The following is a 17,101-nucleotide window of genomic DNA, read 5'->3' as shown; positions in this document are numbered from 1 at the left end:
TTAGCCTAACCTACCTCACTGGGTTGTTGTGAGGATAAAAAGGAGGAGAGGAGAATGTTATAAGCTGCTTTGGGTCCCCATTGGATAGAAAAGTGGGGTATAAATGAATGAATATGTCCTTACCCAGCACTGTCAGCCTGATAATTTTATTAGTATTAATAATAATTAATAATTAATAAATTATTATTATTGTTGTTGTTGTTGTTGTTGCTGCTGCTGCCATGGCAGGCAAAAGGAAAAGCCACTGAGTCTTTGTCTACTTCCTCCATTTTTCTGTTTTTAGTTTGTCACTGCAAGCAAATGAATTGCCTAGTTTCCAGCAAGTCAATGCAGTTGTGAAATTGACTTGACCACACATATTTTCTGGTCCAGTCAATTTCACAACTAAGTCAAATTTTAGAATGAGTTCTTTAATGATGAAAGGCATTTTTTCCCTTTTAAAAGAACACCATTAACAACTACCTTGCAAAACTACCTTTGCATTGTTTTTACACCAACCCGTCAAATGCACTCTGAAAAAACCACTGTCATAACAAATAAAACAAATGTAGTTTGATAACAATGCTAAAATTATAACGCCAAACATCTTTCCTTGTCATAATAGCAATCAACCACATTATCATCTTTGTTCGAGTGTTACTGGACCAGAAACAAAACATGTCATTTTTTAAAAAGTTCTCCTTCTCCTGTCACTATTTGACAAGTATTTAATTTTTTCCTGAAATGGCCGAAAGGCAACTTAAGAGGGAGCTAATTAAAAAACAACAGCACTCAGTTAAGAACAATTCCAAAATTGTTTAGGGCTTATGGGAGGGAGGTGTGAAGAGGCATATGTTGCAATGCAACATTTATTGTGCATTCCTAAGCAGAGTGACACTTTTTAAACTCACTGACTTCAGTGAAGTTAGAAGGACATAACCTTCTTTAGGATTGCACTGTAAAAACTATGGTGGAAAGTGCCGTCAAGTCGCAGCTGACTTATGGTGACTCCATAGGGGTTTCAAGGCAAGAGAGGTTCAGAGGTGGTTTGCCGTAGCCCACCTCTGCTTAGCAACCCTAGACTTCCTTGGTCATCTCCCATCCAAGAACTAATGCAAACACGTACACGAATACAATGCAAAACAGAGCATGAAAACCAGTGAGGAGCTCATAATTCAAACTGGCCAAAAGTTTTTCTCAAACATTTGCTCGAAAGATACTGAAATCAGCATGAGGCAAAGAAGTTTTTGTGGCCGGCTCTCTGCATCTGCAGAACTGAGATGGGAAAGGGTCTTGTCTCTGCTACACTAAACCCACCTCCGTCCCCAGAGCTGGCTCCCCCCCTCCCCCATGAACTTAGCAAAGAGGCAGGATCTTACAGGAATTACAGCGGGGATTTAGTGGTCTACTAAAACAGCAGATCACAACAGTAAGGGAAGCAACAGAAAGAAGGGGAAGATGACATGTAAAAGAGATCCAGAGGAGTTAGCCGTGTTAGTCTGTAGTAGCAAAATAGTAAAGAGTCCAGTAGCACCTTTAAGACTAACCAACTTTATTGCAGCATAAGCTTTCGAGACCTTTATTGCTCTCGAAAGCTAATGCTACAATAAAGTTGGTTAGTCTTAAAGGTGCTACTGGACTCTTTACTATGTAAAAGAGAGAAGACCAAGGGGAAAGGAAAGAGATGCAGAGACATAGGAAAGGTAATGAACAAGAGACTGCTAGAGAAGAAGAGATGAGGGTAATGCACGACACCTTTGAGCAGCTAGCTATAAGCAGGGCTTTTTTCTGGGAAAAGTGGTGGTGGAACTCAGTGGTGGAACCTAAGACCGGATTTGGGTCAGCTGGAACAAGGGGGGAGTTTTTTAAAGTTTAAATTGCCCTCAGCGAAAATGGTCACATGGCTGAGCGGTGCGGAGGGCAATCTAAACTCCCCTCTGTCTGGAGATCAGGGGGCGGGGCCACCGGCCATGTGACCATTTTTAAGAGGTGCCAGAACTCCGTTCTACCGCGTTCCCGCTGAAAAAAAGCCCTGGCTATAAGTACTTACGCTTCATTTCAGCTAGGAATAAGGACTAAGGGGTATGGCCTAGAAAAGGCAGGTTTGGAGGAGGGTGACCCACCCGTTTGCTATGTTTTCTGTGTGAAAAGCTGAAAAGATGCCCCACCCTTGCACTGTGTTTCAACAAACGCTGCATTATGCCTAAGACAGCTCACAGCAAATCATTCTGCACAAATCAGCACTCCTTTGCAGTCATAACAAACAATAACTGTCTTGGGCTCACTGCACAGCTGCAGCAAAGCAATCTATTCCCACCCCAAGTCCCCAACTGATGTTTAAAACCCCTCTGAGCGGAACAGCGCTGCAGTTCAATATGGAATGGCACGAACGCTCAGGCCCTTTAGGAATCCACACGGCCCGTAAGCAGGAGGCGGCTTGTAAAAATGTTCTCTGCCAAGGACATGGCACTCTGGAGGGCCACAGCGCTTTCCTTCTCGAAAAGTCATCCCCCTGGATGGATTCTGCCATTCAAAAGCAAGCTGCTATTGGTACATATTAGGCTGGTTTCCGACACTGGGAGGATTCTGTGCGTTTTCTAGAATCCTCTTATAAATGAGCATGTATAGGCGACATACTGCATCAGACCACATACCCACCTATCTCACTGCGCACTCCTAAGCAGAGTGACACCCTTCTAAGTCCAAAGAAGCCAATGAGCTTGTAACTGCCTAGCTCTGCTTAGGATGGATCATTGTCTATTTTAAGAGAACCCATTTGATACAGTGGTTAGAGTCCTGGACCAGTACCGGGAAGAACCAGATTTACGTCTGCCACTGGTTCACGAAATTCACTAGGTGCCCTCGAGCTGATCTGTCTCTCAGTCCAACCTACCTCACAGGGTTGTCATGGGGATCGAGGAAGGAAAAACGCCATCTGCTGACCTGAGCTCTCGGGAGGAAAGGTAACCACAGGGGGATTGGACTAGATTAGAAGGTCTGTATGGCCCCTTCCAACTCTGTGATTCTGAACAGCTCTCCGAGATCTCATACAGAAAACGTTCTTTCCAACCAACACCTGCAGTCTGGGGTTGGCAGAGATTGAACCTAGGACCTTCTGACTAGAAAACAAGTGCTCTGCTATAGACAGGCAGGCCCTCCTGGCAACTGAATCTGTATAAGCAATGAAAGATATGATCCAGGAGTTCCACACGTGAGTTAAAAAACACGCCTGGAACTTCCCACATACTTTTTGCATCAGCAGTATTCCTGCAAATGGGAGACATAAGGCACCATCAACCAGTGACTCCCTACTAACGAGTAGAGCTGGTGAGGTCTAGAGGTTTTGGATTCAAATCCTCACTCAGCCACAGAGTTCACCAGATGACCTTGGGCCAGTCGCTTTCTCAGGTTAACGCACCTCACAGGCCCCTTTCCTGATAATAATTCCAGAGGGGTATCCAATGCCGTGTTGATCTGCTGCAGCCAAAAATAATCATGCATCATTTTAAGAACATTGAACATAAATGTGTGTGTACTAGAGCCCAGAGGCAAAAGGGGTGGGGCTCAGGAGGAAGTGATGTAAAGGGGTGGAGCAAAGCAGTAAAGGGGCAGAACCAATGGAAAACGTTCTTTTGCCTAAAGAGCACAGCTGCTCCCTGCACTTTCAACCCGGTATTTGAGTGCTCTGTCTATGATACCGGTGCACACAAACACAAGCAAACCCAGTGCAGGCATCAGCTGTGCCCTGAGCACAACACAAGAATGCAAAATGCTGTGGAGCCTGGCAGATGTTTAAGCACACATGCAGCTTATTAACTAAGGAACAAAGCAGTCAGAAAACCAGAACAGTGTGCCCATTTTACAGATGGGGCAAACAGAGTCTCTAATCTGAAAGAATCTCAGAAGACTCTGTGGCACAGATTGCACATCCAGTGCAAAGCAAACAGGAACACAAGCCAATTCAGCCACATGTGACAGGCTGTCCAAAATCTGGTCAAGGTATTCGACTTGGAAGCTGACAAACAGCTGATTGTTTAAATGTCCCTCTCCCTCCTGCTCCGCAGGCAATGAGAGGGTCGAGGGACATTGACCTGAAGCTTCCCGAAGCTATACAAATAGCTTTGGGAATCTTTGATTCGGGTTTCCGAAATGGTCCCGGTATGCTGGGGCTGTTTCAGAAATCCCAAATCTTTGTGAATCAGGTCCGATTCGGGTATTTTTCCTGCATCGGAAACCTGAAGCGCATACCCCTATTCGGCACCTCAGAAACATTTTCTCTGATATGCTCCCTCCTTTAAACACACAAACATACACTGATGTCTTCTGACATGCACACCTTTTTCGTGCACACACACAGTCCCTGGGCTTGAATGCTACTCCCCTGATAAAGCTTGGCTAGTGCTGTGCCAGACTGGCTACTGGATGGCAGAAGAGTATAAACTACGGCAGGGGGCAGCAAAATGCAGAATGGGATCCACAACTGCCCAGAGGTCTAGCTTGAGCAAGCGGCGCTCAGCTTGGTACAGCACAGCCTGGCTACTTCTAGCCTCGTAGCCTTTTCTGACCCACAATTTAGCAGGAGGGAAGAGTTATTGGATCCCTGAATAACTCTGATTAGGAAGGGGGAAGATCGGAAGAATGTGGGTGAGATAAACTCAGGAATTCCTGGGAAACCTCTTTTGTCTTTAAATCTTGGCACATCTTTGGGATGTGGGGCTGCTAGTCAGTCTCGCCTCATGACTCATGTTCCAGTCATTTTCCATTCCAGCCCGGTTGGGAACCGCTCTGCTTGACCAGGCAGCATGTCTTGTGCTCTGGGCACATGAAGAGAAAGGGTTTATGATGTTGCCATATTTATAAACTGCCCTTTAGAGTGAGGGAGGGTTTGACTACTAACACAACGGCTTCCACCATCAATGTCTTCTCCTCTTACGGAGAGGTGGGATGCAACATCCTTTCCCCATGGCTCCCTCCCTTGCAGCACACGTACGCAATGCGCATGTATGCAAAACAAGGTATGGGAAAAGAAAAGCCAGCATCTCCCCCGTTCACCTCCCAGTACATACATCAAAAAGAAAACTCATCTGGCAGCAGAGAATAAAAGAAAAGAGACAATCATGCCAATAGATCAAGATGGGTTAGTCTATCTATAGCAGCAGAAAAGAGCAAGAGTCCAGCACCACCTATAAGACTAATAGAATTTGTGTTAGGGTACGAGCTTTCGTGAGTCACAGCTCTCTTCTTCAGACATGCCAATGGCACATTGGCCAGTTAGCAGCTCTAAGCAGAAAAGCCTTCTTGTTCAGACTCGGGTTTTGCCCAGTCTTGGATTCCTGGCTCCCAACTTTTGCTTGGTCAACTCTGCTACCCACAAGCTTTGCAGCCGTAAAGGCTAGAAACTTGTCTTTTTAAAAAATCAGATTCTCAGGAAGTTAAATTCGGGGCCAGATGCCACGTTTCTTGTTTCTTACATGCCTCCATGGTAGTGCAGCTAATGTACAATCCCTGCCTCCTGTTTAGATGCTCCTAATGCCAGTCCCACGTGACAATCCGGAGGAAACCCAGCCAGTATGTGGATATAGGAGAAGACAGGCTACAGCTTGCAGCTTACTTTCCACTGCATATGGGGTGAGAATGTCGCTGTGCTTGTTAGCAGAGGTGACAGGATTCATACCTTTGGTGGAAATGAATTCAGTGAGAAAAGGGAAACGAGGGCGCCAAACCCAGCCCGAGATAGGAAACAAACCAAAGGACTATGCAGGCTGTTTAATGCAGGCTTTCCCTTTTGTCTGGTGTGTTGCAAATGCATCGGTCGCTTTTTTGCACGGTTCAGTATCCACTCTGGTTTGATGCAGTGTCTGATGCCTACTGCACTGGTTCTCCAAATACCTTGTGTTTCAGACTGGACTGCAGAGGGCTCTGGTGAACTGCTGGCATTTTTATTTTTTAAAATTTCAAAAGCAAAGATTCCACGTTTCTCTTCATATCCTAAGAAACTCAGTTAGGGGCTGATTCCGCACACGTCGGATAATGCACTTTCAATGCACATTATCAATCGTTTGAGGTGGATTTTTTGTTCCGCAGACAAAAAAATTCCGTTCCAAATGATCTATAAAAAGGATTGGAAGTGCATTATCCAACGTGTGCGGAATCACTCAGGAATCTGACTTGCACCTGTCACCGTGTAATCCAAATAAGTCTACAACACCTTCTGATCTTCATTTTAAGATCTGCAGGGCTTGTAAGGCAGAGATGTCCTGCCAAGCTTTCAGTTGGGGACAGCACCAGATACCATCTACCGGCACTCCCTCCTTCCTCCACTCCTTTGTGTTTCCTTGCTGTCCCTTTCTGTGTTGTGGGGCAGTGATAACATTTGGTCTTTGAAGTTTGAATGCCATCTGAGTGTTTTAAATTATGGTTTATTTTAAACTGTGTTGTTATTGATGAATGATTTTATTGTTTGTTGTTCACTGCCCTGATTCCTGTGTATTCAGGCGAGAGCAGTTCATAAATCTAAATGATAAATAAATAAATATAAATATTAAGAAAGCTGCAAACTGCCAAAAGACTTTGGGGTTTTCCTATCATACCCTATGCATCTTTCTCTCTCTTCCCACTTACCTTCCCTGCCTCTTATGATCTCACTTGACAAAGACTTCCGGTGAGTTGCGCTCACTATTTTGTGATATTTCCGTCGGCCCTAACAAAGACTTATTCCATGACTGTTCTTTTATGTTAGTTTTGTATCTACAGGAAAGCGATGTAATGTTCTTTCTGTTTGTACATGCTGCACTGAATTCATAAGGAGACAGTTGCCTATTGATCAATAATACAGTGGGTCTTTTTTCCACCAATGAGCCATGGTTCCTCCTTGAAATACGAAGCTGCCTTATAATGAATCAGACCCTTGGCCTATCAAGGTCAGTGCTGTCTCCTCTGACTGGCTCTCCAGGAGCTCACAGAGAGGTCTTTCATATCATTTACTAGTTACTACTTGATTCTTTTAACGAGAGATGCTACCAGGGACTGAATCTGAGACCTTCTGCATGCAAAAGCAGATGCTCTACACGTGAGCAATGGCCTTTCCCCAAATATTCTGACAAGGTGGAAGGAGGATTTGATTATGCTGGCCTGAAATGCTTTCTCACCCTTTGCCCTCACTTTCAAGAAGCAGAGATCACGGCTGGCCGTCCTGTAGTCAACGACAACCCAGTCAGGAGCCAACTGTGTCGCTGCTGTGCATGCAGGCAGGCAGGCACTTGAAAGGGAGCCTGGGAAAATAATTCCCTGTGCTCATCTCATCAAGCAGGTACCCAAATCAAGAGCAGGATTCCTTGTGGAAAGATTCTTGGCTGGCTTTGTAGAAGCCCAGCTGGTTTCAGAGCACTTAAGTCAGGCCACAGCTGCTGCGGACACAAGGCCACGCAACCCTTCGTAATTTCAAGACTTGCTTCTTTCAAGATAAGGAAAGATGCTGGAAGTTTGTAATGCTCAGAAGCAGCAAGCAAGAGAAAGGGTGAGGATCAGTGGCCAACCACTTGCTTGGCATGTAGAAATTCTCAGATTTGATTCCCAGCATCTCCCAGTTAAAGCAGCACATATTAGGAAAGCTGCCTCTTTGCCTTTGGAGAGCTGTAAGACTGGGCTACGGTTGAACTAATGGTCAGATGATATAAAGTAACCAGTGTGGTGTCACGGTTAGAACATCAGGCTGGGATCCAGGTTCAAATCCCCACTCCGCCATGGAAGCTCATTGGGGAACCTTGGGCCAGTCTCTCACTGGATTTGTTGTCTGTATGGGGCTGCTATTAGTACAAACCAGCTGACAGGCTGAACTCAGAAACCCTCTTTTCTCTTTGCCCCAGTAGGTGAACAGTAGTATCACAGCAGAGGGGGACAAAGAAGGATGTTCCCCCCACTCCAGGCGATTGGTGCCATCTCTTGGGAGCATGAGCCTCCAATCAGATCAAAACCACCAGAAGTCCACTACGGCATGGCAATGGATCTCTGTTTGGGCCGATATACTGTAAGAATCTGTTGCTCTGACCTAATAAGAATAAATAATAATAACATTCGTTTTATATACCGCCCTTCAGGATGACTTAACACCCACTCAGAGTGGTTTACAAAGTATGTTATTATTATCCCCACAACAAAACACCCTGTGAGGTGGATGAGGCTGAGAGAGCTCTGAGAGAGCTGTAACTGACCCAAGGTCACCCAGCTGGCTTCAAGCGGAGGAGTGGGGAATCAAACCCGGTTCTCCAGATTAGAGTCCCACGCTCTTAACCACTACACCAAACTGGCTCCCTAGCTGCCAAGAGTTCGGACAAATTTGATCCAAGTCTTATTGGACTTCTGTACAAAATCTCTATTAAATTTCCTTCAAGGGAAATGGAAGTAAGCCATCTGGAAATGTTCTGGTCAGCAGGCAACCCAAATCGGTTACCTGTAGGGAACCACAGCTGCCAAATTCAGCATTAAAGGCACACCACACACAAAAGAATTTTTTCTGGCACCAGCATTTTTACTGGCTTAATGTTATAACGTGCAAAGGTAGTAATCATCACTTCCACCATAATACACCTCATGAGCGTGCACAGCACTTCAGGAGATTAAATATAACAGATCCCCGGGAGAAGCTTGCAGTCCAAAACTAGAACAAAATAATGAGGCAAAAGAGAGGGTGGTGGGAATAAGTTACCCAGACCTAAGAATCAGATCTGGCCACAAAAGCTCCAGTGTGCACACGGATCTCCAGCACAAAAGCGCCAATGTGCACGAGCATTAAATGTGCCCGGATTAAAGAACAGCGACAGGTCATACAATTCATTTCACAGGACCCCGCAACAATCATTTGTGCGTGCAGCTCTAGCCCACCCCAAAATGGAATTGTGCAAAGCAGCAACCTGTGTGAAGAGATCCCAAGTCTCTGCCTTTTTAACAGGGAAGAGGACATGTGCGTCATTTAGATAATTGAAAAGAAATAGCCGTGGTGCTAATAACAAAGAATAAGCCTTTCTGGTGTAGTGGTTAAGAGCAGCAGGACTCTAATCTGGAGAGCTAGGTTTGATTCCCCACTCCTCCGCTTGAAGCCAGCTGGGTGACCTTGGGCTAGTCACAGCTCTCTGGAGCTCTCTCAGCCCCACCTGCCTCACAGGGTGATTGTTGTGAGGATAATAATGACATACTTTGTAAACTGCTCTGAGTGGGCATTAAGTTGTCCTGAAGGGTGGTATATAAATCAAATGTTGTTGTTGTTGTTAATAATAATACAGTAGTTTTCAAACTGTGATCTGGGGTTCCTCGGAAGTTATCGTCTGCCACAGACAGTTTTGTAAGATCTGGGTCCAATAGCACCTCAAAGACCAACTAGATTTCCAAGATATGGGATTTTGAGAGTCAAAGCTCCCATCAAACATTCTTATGACCGAAGAAGAACACTCCCGGTTCAGATCAACAGTCTGTTCCTCCTGAGTGCCTGCAAGGCTCTCGACTGCGGCAAGAAGCCAGAGTTTCCCCTGATGCTGCTCTTCAACTAACTCTATAAAAACAGAAGAACCCTCCAAACAAGCTGATATAGTGTGGTATAGTGGTCAGAGTGTCGGGCTAGGATGTGGGAGATACAGGTTCAAATCTCTACTCTGCCATGGGAACTGGCTGGGTGACCTTGGACCAATCACTGTCCCTGCTAAACCTACCTTACAGGGTTGTTGTGAGTATAAAATGGAGGAGAGGAGAATGACGTAAGCCACTTTTGGGCTCCACTGAGGAGAAAGGTGGAGTATGAATGAAGTAAATAAATAAATATGGCCTTCCTTATTCCGGTCCAGACTGCTTTCTGGTAAAGCACACAATGAAAAAGACTTAGCGCTCTTCTGCCTGGAATAACAACATTCAATTTATATGATGCCCTTCAGGACAACTTAACACCCACTCAGAGCGGTTTACAAAGTGTGTTATTATTATCCCCACAACAATCACCCTGTGAGGTGGGTGTGGTTGAGAGAGCTCAGAGAGAGCTGTGACTGACCCAAGGTCACCCAGTTGGCTTCAAGCGGAGGAGTAGGGAATCAAACCCGGCTCTCCAGATTACAATCCTGCCACTCTTAACCACTACACCAAACTGAGGAAGACCACAGTCCTATTCAGATGACCGATCTTGTGAACTGTACACATGGGAAATAGGGGAACAGATGTGTACCTGCTTCTCTCCTCCAAATCTCCACCTGTTTATGGGTTTTCCCAACAAAGCCATCACAGATACAAGTTGTATCCCCATCAGCTCTGCGCAGTAGGGATGCAAATTTCTTTTCATTAAACAACTGTTTAAACTATCCAAAAGACTAAATTGTTAAGACGAGTAGTCCACAAATGTATGCCTACAAATTATTAACTCTGCGACCGATTTTAAAGAAAATTAACATGTTAACATGCTCCGATGTCTGACTTACATGCAAACGATTAACAAGGTCAGCATTAGAAAACGCACCCACAAGCATGGATGATCCTGGAAGACACGGGTAACCCTTTGCCAGTTTCCCAAGTACTGGAAAATGTTTAAACATTTATAGCATTGCCCACTTTTTTTTGCTTGCTCGTTCAAGTGTTGTTTGTACAGTTCTAGGCTTAAAGAATCATAGAGGTGCATGGCTTATTTTGAGTTTAGAAAAACACAGTTCTTTTTATTTTAAACTGAAAAACTGCTTTGGAGAATGAAGGGGGAGGAAGACGCAAGTGCAAGCGTATGCACACAACCAGCACTCTGCATAGCCCCTTCTTATTCCTTATTTCTCCTGGAGTTAGTCCTCAAGAGAAGATTCAGCCTCTGGAGAAAACATAGGAAGGGAGCTTTGCCGAGCGGAACGGCTCTCTCAAACTTTTGTGCAGCCTCCTCAGCCACTTTATTTTATGCACAAAGACACCTGCCTCCCTCTTGCCCAGCGGACCTCTCTCTTTCTGAGGATTTCCAAGAGGATCGCACATCTCCATTTACCATGAGAGCTGTTAACAATTCTGCCCTCCCCACTTGCCGTACAAACATAGGCATATTACTTACATAGACTGGAATAATTGCTGCCTGTTCCAATGCGGACGGAGCTCCCCGCGATGAGAGAAAAATGAAAGCAAAGAACTAAGGGGGGAGAGGGGGGAGAAGAAAAAGGAAAAAAGAGGTTGTTAATAGCCGTTTGTTTTGGTTTGCAGAGCAGATGTCGTTTAGTGGTACATGACGTTATTGAAATACACCCACTCAGTTTACTAGCCAGCGTTGTAAATCCACTACCTATCCACTTTGATGTGTTGAAATAAAATCCAGTCATTCACTGACACAAGTTCTCAGAAAACATCCTGTTATCGGAAGTGATGGATACCAGCTGCTTGTCTCAAAGGTACATTTTAGTAAACCTGCATTATGTAAACGCCGCTTTTGCGGAAGTCACCGGAACAAGTCCCTGAAAACGGCAAAATCCAATTACCGTTTTCTAACTCGATTAAGGATGTCGTGCAGTATATTAATTGGCTTTATGCACATTAGCTGATGTCGCCTCTGAAATCGAAAGGTCCTGAAAGCATGCCTTTGAAAGAGTTAACGGTTCCATTGCATGTTGCATAGGGGAGCCTCTTGACCGATCAGCATTTTTGGGGGGTAAACAAAATCGGGTACACAAAATGCAAAATCCTGTTAATGTCCGGACAGCAAGACACAAGAAAATGCATTTAACATGATCCCACTGAAGAGTAAGAGTCTCTCTGCGCAAGAGTAGGACTGAAAGTTCTTACGCTTGTTCTCCCATTGTGGATACACATGCCCCGCTAGGGAGACAGACAGGCCCCAAGAAAGTAAGTCACTTGAGCGTCCCCGTGTAAGATGTCTTGTGTAGAGAGACCCAGTCCAAAGGGCACGGTTTAAGTACATGCATAACTCTCCTGATAAATTCTGTGGGACTCAAATGCGCTTAAATCTGGCTGGATCATGCCCAATTCTTTGTGCTTTTAGCCGCAGCATTTCACATAGCATGAAAGGGCTGCATCAATCCCCCCCCCTCCTTCCAGGAAATCAATTTTGATTGAGGCCAATGTAAATGTAACAGAGAGGACAGCACCCTCCTTCTGTTACCAACTTGCGGTTACAAAACACCCAGCCATGACTAACTGTAAATATTTCCCCTCGTTCTTCCCCCTTCCACCAAATAAAGTAAAAAGCGAGAAACAGAATACAATCTGCCTTCTGATGGCAAGCTGCGCAGTTCCCTGTGCCAGAAATGGAGCGTGGAGACAGAGAAACGCACGTGTGAAACGTCCCCAGACCTGGGATTCAGTAGACATGCAGAACCTCGCTAGGGGTGTCCCAAAAGTTTCTTGCCAGGGAAGTCCTGCTGCCCCTGACCCAACGGTGCCAAAATCAAAACCATGGATTTGGCTGCAGGGCTTCTTAGATGCCACCCCTTTTGCCTAACAGCGGCTCCCCTTTCCTTTCGCTATCCATCTATGGCAAGTTTTAGGTGGGTAGCTGTGTTGGTCTGCAGCAGAGCAGCGGGATTTGAGCCCAGGGGGCCCTTCGGGACCAACAGGATTCCCAGGGTGTATCAGTCAGAGCTCCCTTCATCTGATATCTGAAAATCCGGTCGGTCTCTAAGGTGCCACCGGACTCCTATCTGGACAATACCCAGCAAGTTCAACCCACCCGGGAAGTTTCAAGCGGGCAGCCGGGTCGGTCTGCAGTCGAAAAGCAAGATTCGGGTCCGGTAGCCCCGGAAAGACCGAGGCGGAATCTCAACAGCTGCCCCCTCCAGCCCCTCCTCTCCAACCTGCCGCTCTCTCCAGAGGTTTTTCTCTAATCCGAGCGGTCAACAGGTCGGCTCCGTCCGCCCCGTAAACGGTTCTCCTTTCCCGGGAAAGCGGGTCTAAAGGGGCCTCTTCCAGAGGCGTGAATCTGGATGAGGCGGGAGGGGCGAGAGCGCGGGGCCAGGCCAGGCCCCCCGGGCGGGAGCAAGCGTGCCGCGGCGCCATCTGCTCGGGCCGGGGCGCTGGGCGAAGATGGCTGGGCACGGAGCGGGGAGAGGATCATGCCGGAGCCCGCCCGCGCCCGGCTTACCGGCGCACACCCAGGCGGCCGTTCCCTCCATGCGCTCCGGCGGCGGCTGGCGAGGGCCTCCGAGCGCCCGAGAGGCTCATCGGGCACGGAGCGCAGCGGCGCGCCACTCGGGGCGGCGGGCGGGCGGGCTGCCGCTTGGCTTCCCCGGGCTGCGCTATAGCGCAGCGCCCGCCCCGGCCGCTCTCGAGGGCCGCGCCTCGGCCGCCAGTTACGCAACCGCCCCGCCGCGCCCCCGCCGCGGGCTGCCTCCGGCTCCGGCTCTCCGGCCTGGCTGGCTGGGGCTGGGAGCGCGGCCGGGGCAGGGGGGCTCGCCGGCAATCCGGGTCTGCCGCGGAGGAGGCGGAGGCGGAGGGGGCGGCTCCGTCGCTCGCCTTTTCTTCGCCCGAACAAAGCTGCGCTGCGCAGCCGCCCGCCTCCCCTCCCCTCCCGGGGCTGCGATCCGAGGCACGCTTTCCCGAGAGTAAAAAAAGACGGGGAAGCTTGAAAAGACTAACTGCGGGGATTCCAGTACAAACTTTCGTGGTCTCACAGTGCAATCCTAAGCAGAGTCACTCCAGTCTAAGCCCATTGAAATCAATGGGCTTGGACTGGCATAACTCTATTTAACTGCCGCCCTGGAATGGCCATACTGTTTGATTTTTTTGTTGCTGCTGCTGGACGATACTGTGTGGCTTACTTCTGAGTAAACATGCATAGCGTTTCAGGGGGGCAGGGGTCCAGCAAGAGCAAGATTCGGGTCCAGTAGCGCGGTAAAGACCAACTAGATTTCCAGCTCATACCCTGGAAATGCCTAGGGTTGTATTCCCTGTGTCTCAGTTTAAAGCTATACACAACCAGAGTCAGTTTCTCTCTCTCTCCTTTTTATTAGGAGGATTAATTTTTAAAATACAAAATGCATTAAAAACGCACCCTCCACCGAGTCCTCTGCAGATACCCCAGTGCAGACCACATGGGTGCCAACGTTCTCTGTTTGCATCACTTGTTCCTGTTCCTAAGGTTGTCTTTTGGGATACTCACAAAAGTGTGAATGGTTCAGAGTTTTTATTCTCCTTGTCAGGATCTGTACAGGCTTGGTCCCAAAACGGGGTTCATCACGTGTCCCAGAGCATGTATCTGAATGCTTGTGTATGAACATTAAAGCATTATGCAAAACTCGCCTTGCCCTTTCAGGAGAGACTTCTAAAGGCAACTGCCTGTTGTCTCATTTGTAAAATTCTGTGTTTGCACAAGCACAAATTTCCTTAGGCAAGCCACAGATGATTAACCGGCAGGGCTTTTTTTCAGCTGGAATGCAGTGGAACGGAGTTCCGGCACCTCTTGAAAATGGTCACATGGCTGGTGGCCCCAGAGGGCAATCTAAACTCCCCTCTGTCTGGAGATCAGGGGGCAGGGCCACCAGCCATGTGACCATTTTCACCAAGGGCGATTTAAACTTTAAATAACTACCCCCTTGTTCCAGCTGACCCAAAGCGACATCATTGTACGGTCATGGGAGCATGCGTGCACTTTACACACACGCATGTGGTACCAGGGGCGCTACCTCCTGCCAAGAGTTGTCCCCTGTGCTGGCAGCCCACTGAGTTCCACCACCTCTTTTCCCAGAAAAAAAGCCCGGATTAACGGTAAAGATGGGAGGTTGCTCCAGACAAGTTTCATTTCCTATTTCTTTGAACTCTTGCATTCTCGATCCAAATCTAGTGTGGGGCAAGTCAAAGGTTTTCTCTCTCCCTGTGATTACTTGGAAACCTAGGAGCAAAGAGATTGACCAATCTCACACTGTGTAATTCGCCTTGAGTGTCAGTGAGAAAGGTGGACCATAAATGACATAAATAAAAAAAAATAATTAAATGTTGGCTGAATTAGTTAACCTTGGGGTGGGAGTGTCCAATCATCCCGTCTTTTGTTAGCGAACTTTGGCTCCTAAAGGGCTCAAAGGGGATAAAACACCCCAGTATGACCTTTAATAATATAATAACAACAACATTCAATTTATATGATGCCCTTCAGGACAACACCTACTCAGAGTGGTTTACAAAGTGTGTTGTTATTATCCTCAAAACAATCACCCTGTGAGGTAGGTGGGGCTGAGAGAGCTCCGAAAAAGCTGTGACTGACCCAAGGTCACCCAGCTGGCTTAAAGTGGAGGAGTGGGGAATCAATCCCGGTTCTCCAGATTAGAGCCCTGCATTCTAAACCACTATACCAAACTGGTTTTCACCAAACTGAAGACAAATGTTTATTTTTTATTTTACTTAATTTATATCTCTCGTTTCTACCCACTGAGAACCCAAAACAGTTTACATTGTTCGTCTCTTCTCCATTTTACCCTCACAACAACCCTGCAAGGTAGATTAGTCTTGAATTGAGTGGCTGGCCCAAGGTGACCCAGAAAGCTTCTGTGGCAGAGTAGAGATTCGAACCTGGGATTCCCAGATCCTAGTCTGACATCTTTATCACTACCCCAGCTGAACTTGATCCAGGGCTGCAGTTGGAAGCTGGAGGGAGAGAGGAAGCTGTTACCTGATGCTGGATTAAGGGGTGCCATCTTGCACCTCATCTTCCTCTGGGTGGCCCAGATCACTGACGGTTGGAAGGTGCTGCAGCTGTCAGCACAAGAACCTTCAAAATGGCTTCCTCCAATGGAAGTGGTCACACTTGCCCTTGCGATATTAAGAAGGCTTATGAATACGGCAATATCGTAAGCCCCTCTCCTCATATATTTAAAACACAGACAAGCTGCCTGGCTAAACAGGAGATGGAAAAGCACTGGAATGTGAGAGGTGAAGTAAGACTAACTCAGCCCCACTCTAGTGTCAAAACACTGAAGTGTCAAAAAAGATGATTTTGTCTATAGAAGGATGAGACTGGCATGTCTCAACAAACTTCTGGTGGTAGCAAGTGGTAAAGAACTGTTATTTCTAGTGGGGTCCAGCTGGAGAACGAAACTCTAATTGAATGTAGAGATCTGAGACTCTGGCCAGCTAGGTAAATTCTTCATCTTTGTTTTAGAAACCAGGCGTCCATGGAGTCCATTTTGCTACACATGCAAGAGCTAACACCTCACAGACAGCTGAAATTCATTGTTCACCTATTCCAGTGATTTGGGAATGGAGTTGAACAGGGTCTCCTGCAGGTACCAGGCTGCACACAGGTGAAGTCAGCAGCAGCCCGTACACGGGCTTTCTCTGTGGTGGCCCCTATCCTGTGGAATGACCTGCCTGAGGAAGTCAGAAGAGCCCCCACTCTCCTGGCTTTTCATAAACGATGCAAAACCAAACTATTCAAAAAGGCTTTTTACACAAATGGGAGGGCTGTATTATAGGGAAGATGCTTTGCTAATGAGTTAGGGACCATAGACTTCATCACTATATTGCCTTACATGTTATCTGCTGCTTTAAATATGTACTCCTATGCACCACCAGTGCTCCATGTTGTCTAATGTTAGTCCTAAAATTATGTTCTGCTTCAGTATTTTTTCTACTCTGTATTGGATTCTTGCTAATACTATGTCTTTTAAACTTGGCTCTATTATAGTTTATGAAATGTCCTTGATACTGTATTGAAATGTCCTTGACACTGATTGTACTAATCTCATACTCTGTAATCTGCCTTGAGTCTCAGTGAGAAAGGCGGACTATAAATGACATAAATAAATAAATTAAATGTTTCTTGGATTTAGACTGAGTAACGTTAATGCTCTGCTTCTCTACAGAACATGGTGTTCTTCATCTTGCCAGTTTTTCTACCGAGTTTGTTTAATTTTCTGGTCTTCCACCATCAATTCTCATGCTTAAATTAAATTTCTTTGGGAGTCTCTCCTATAACAAATGCACTCACAGTAGTCTTAAAAACTAATTTGATTTGGGATAAATAGGAGGTCTGTTTGGTCTCAAAAGCTTTTTGTTTATCCAAGGTTCTCTAGGCTGCATTTCAAAGAAGCCAGAATGCAGACGGAGCAACAATCAAATCATAGAATGATCACAACAAATTAGGAAAGGCATAAATGAACCCGCGTAGGTATCAATC

The 17,101-nt window shown here is 46.5% G+C and overlaps 1 protein-coding gene across 1 annotated transcript in view; it reads right to left on the bottom strand.

Annotated features, from left to right (window-relative positions):
• The window catches only part of BEAN1 (brain expressed associated with NEDD4 1), a 51,993-nt gene extending 38,871 nt beyond the window's left edge, over positions 1–13,122 (bottom strand). Inside the window, exons 1-2 of the mRNA XM_055000798.1 lie at positions 13,076–13,122; positions 11,039–11,113 (exon numbers count right to left, since the gene is read on the bottom strand). Of these exons, the coding sequence (XP_054856773.1) occupies positions 11,039–11,113; positions 13,076–13,106 (106 nt within the window). The 5' untranslated portion in view covers positions 13,107–13,122. The remainder of the gene's footprint in view (positions 1–11,038; positions 11,114–13,075) is intronic.
• Positions 13,123–17,101: the final 3,979 nt, after the last annotated feature.

Source organism: Eublepharis macularius, chromosome 16, assembly GCF_028583425.1.
Source record: "Eublepharis macularius isolate TG4126 chromosome 16, MPM_Emac_v1.0, whole genome shotgun sequence".
NCBI classification, from domain to species: Eukaryota; Metazoa; Chordata; class Lepidosauria; order Squamata; family Eublepharidae; genus Eublepharis; species Eublepharis macularius.
The sequence above is the reverse complement of the archived record's forward strand: the minus strand, read 5'-3'. Positions and strand labels throughout refer to the sequence as shown.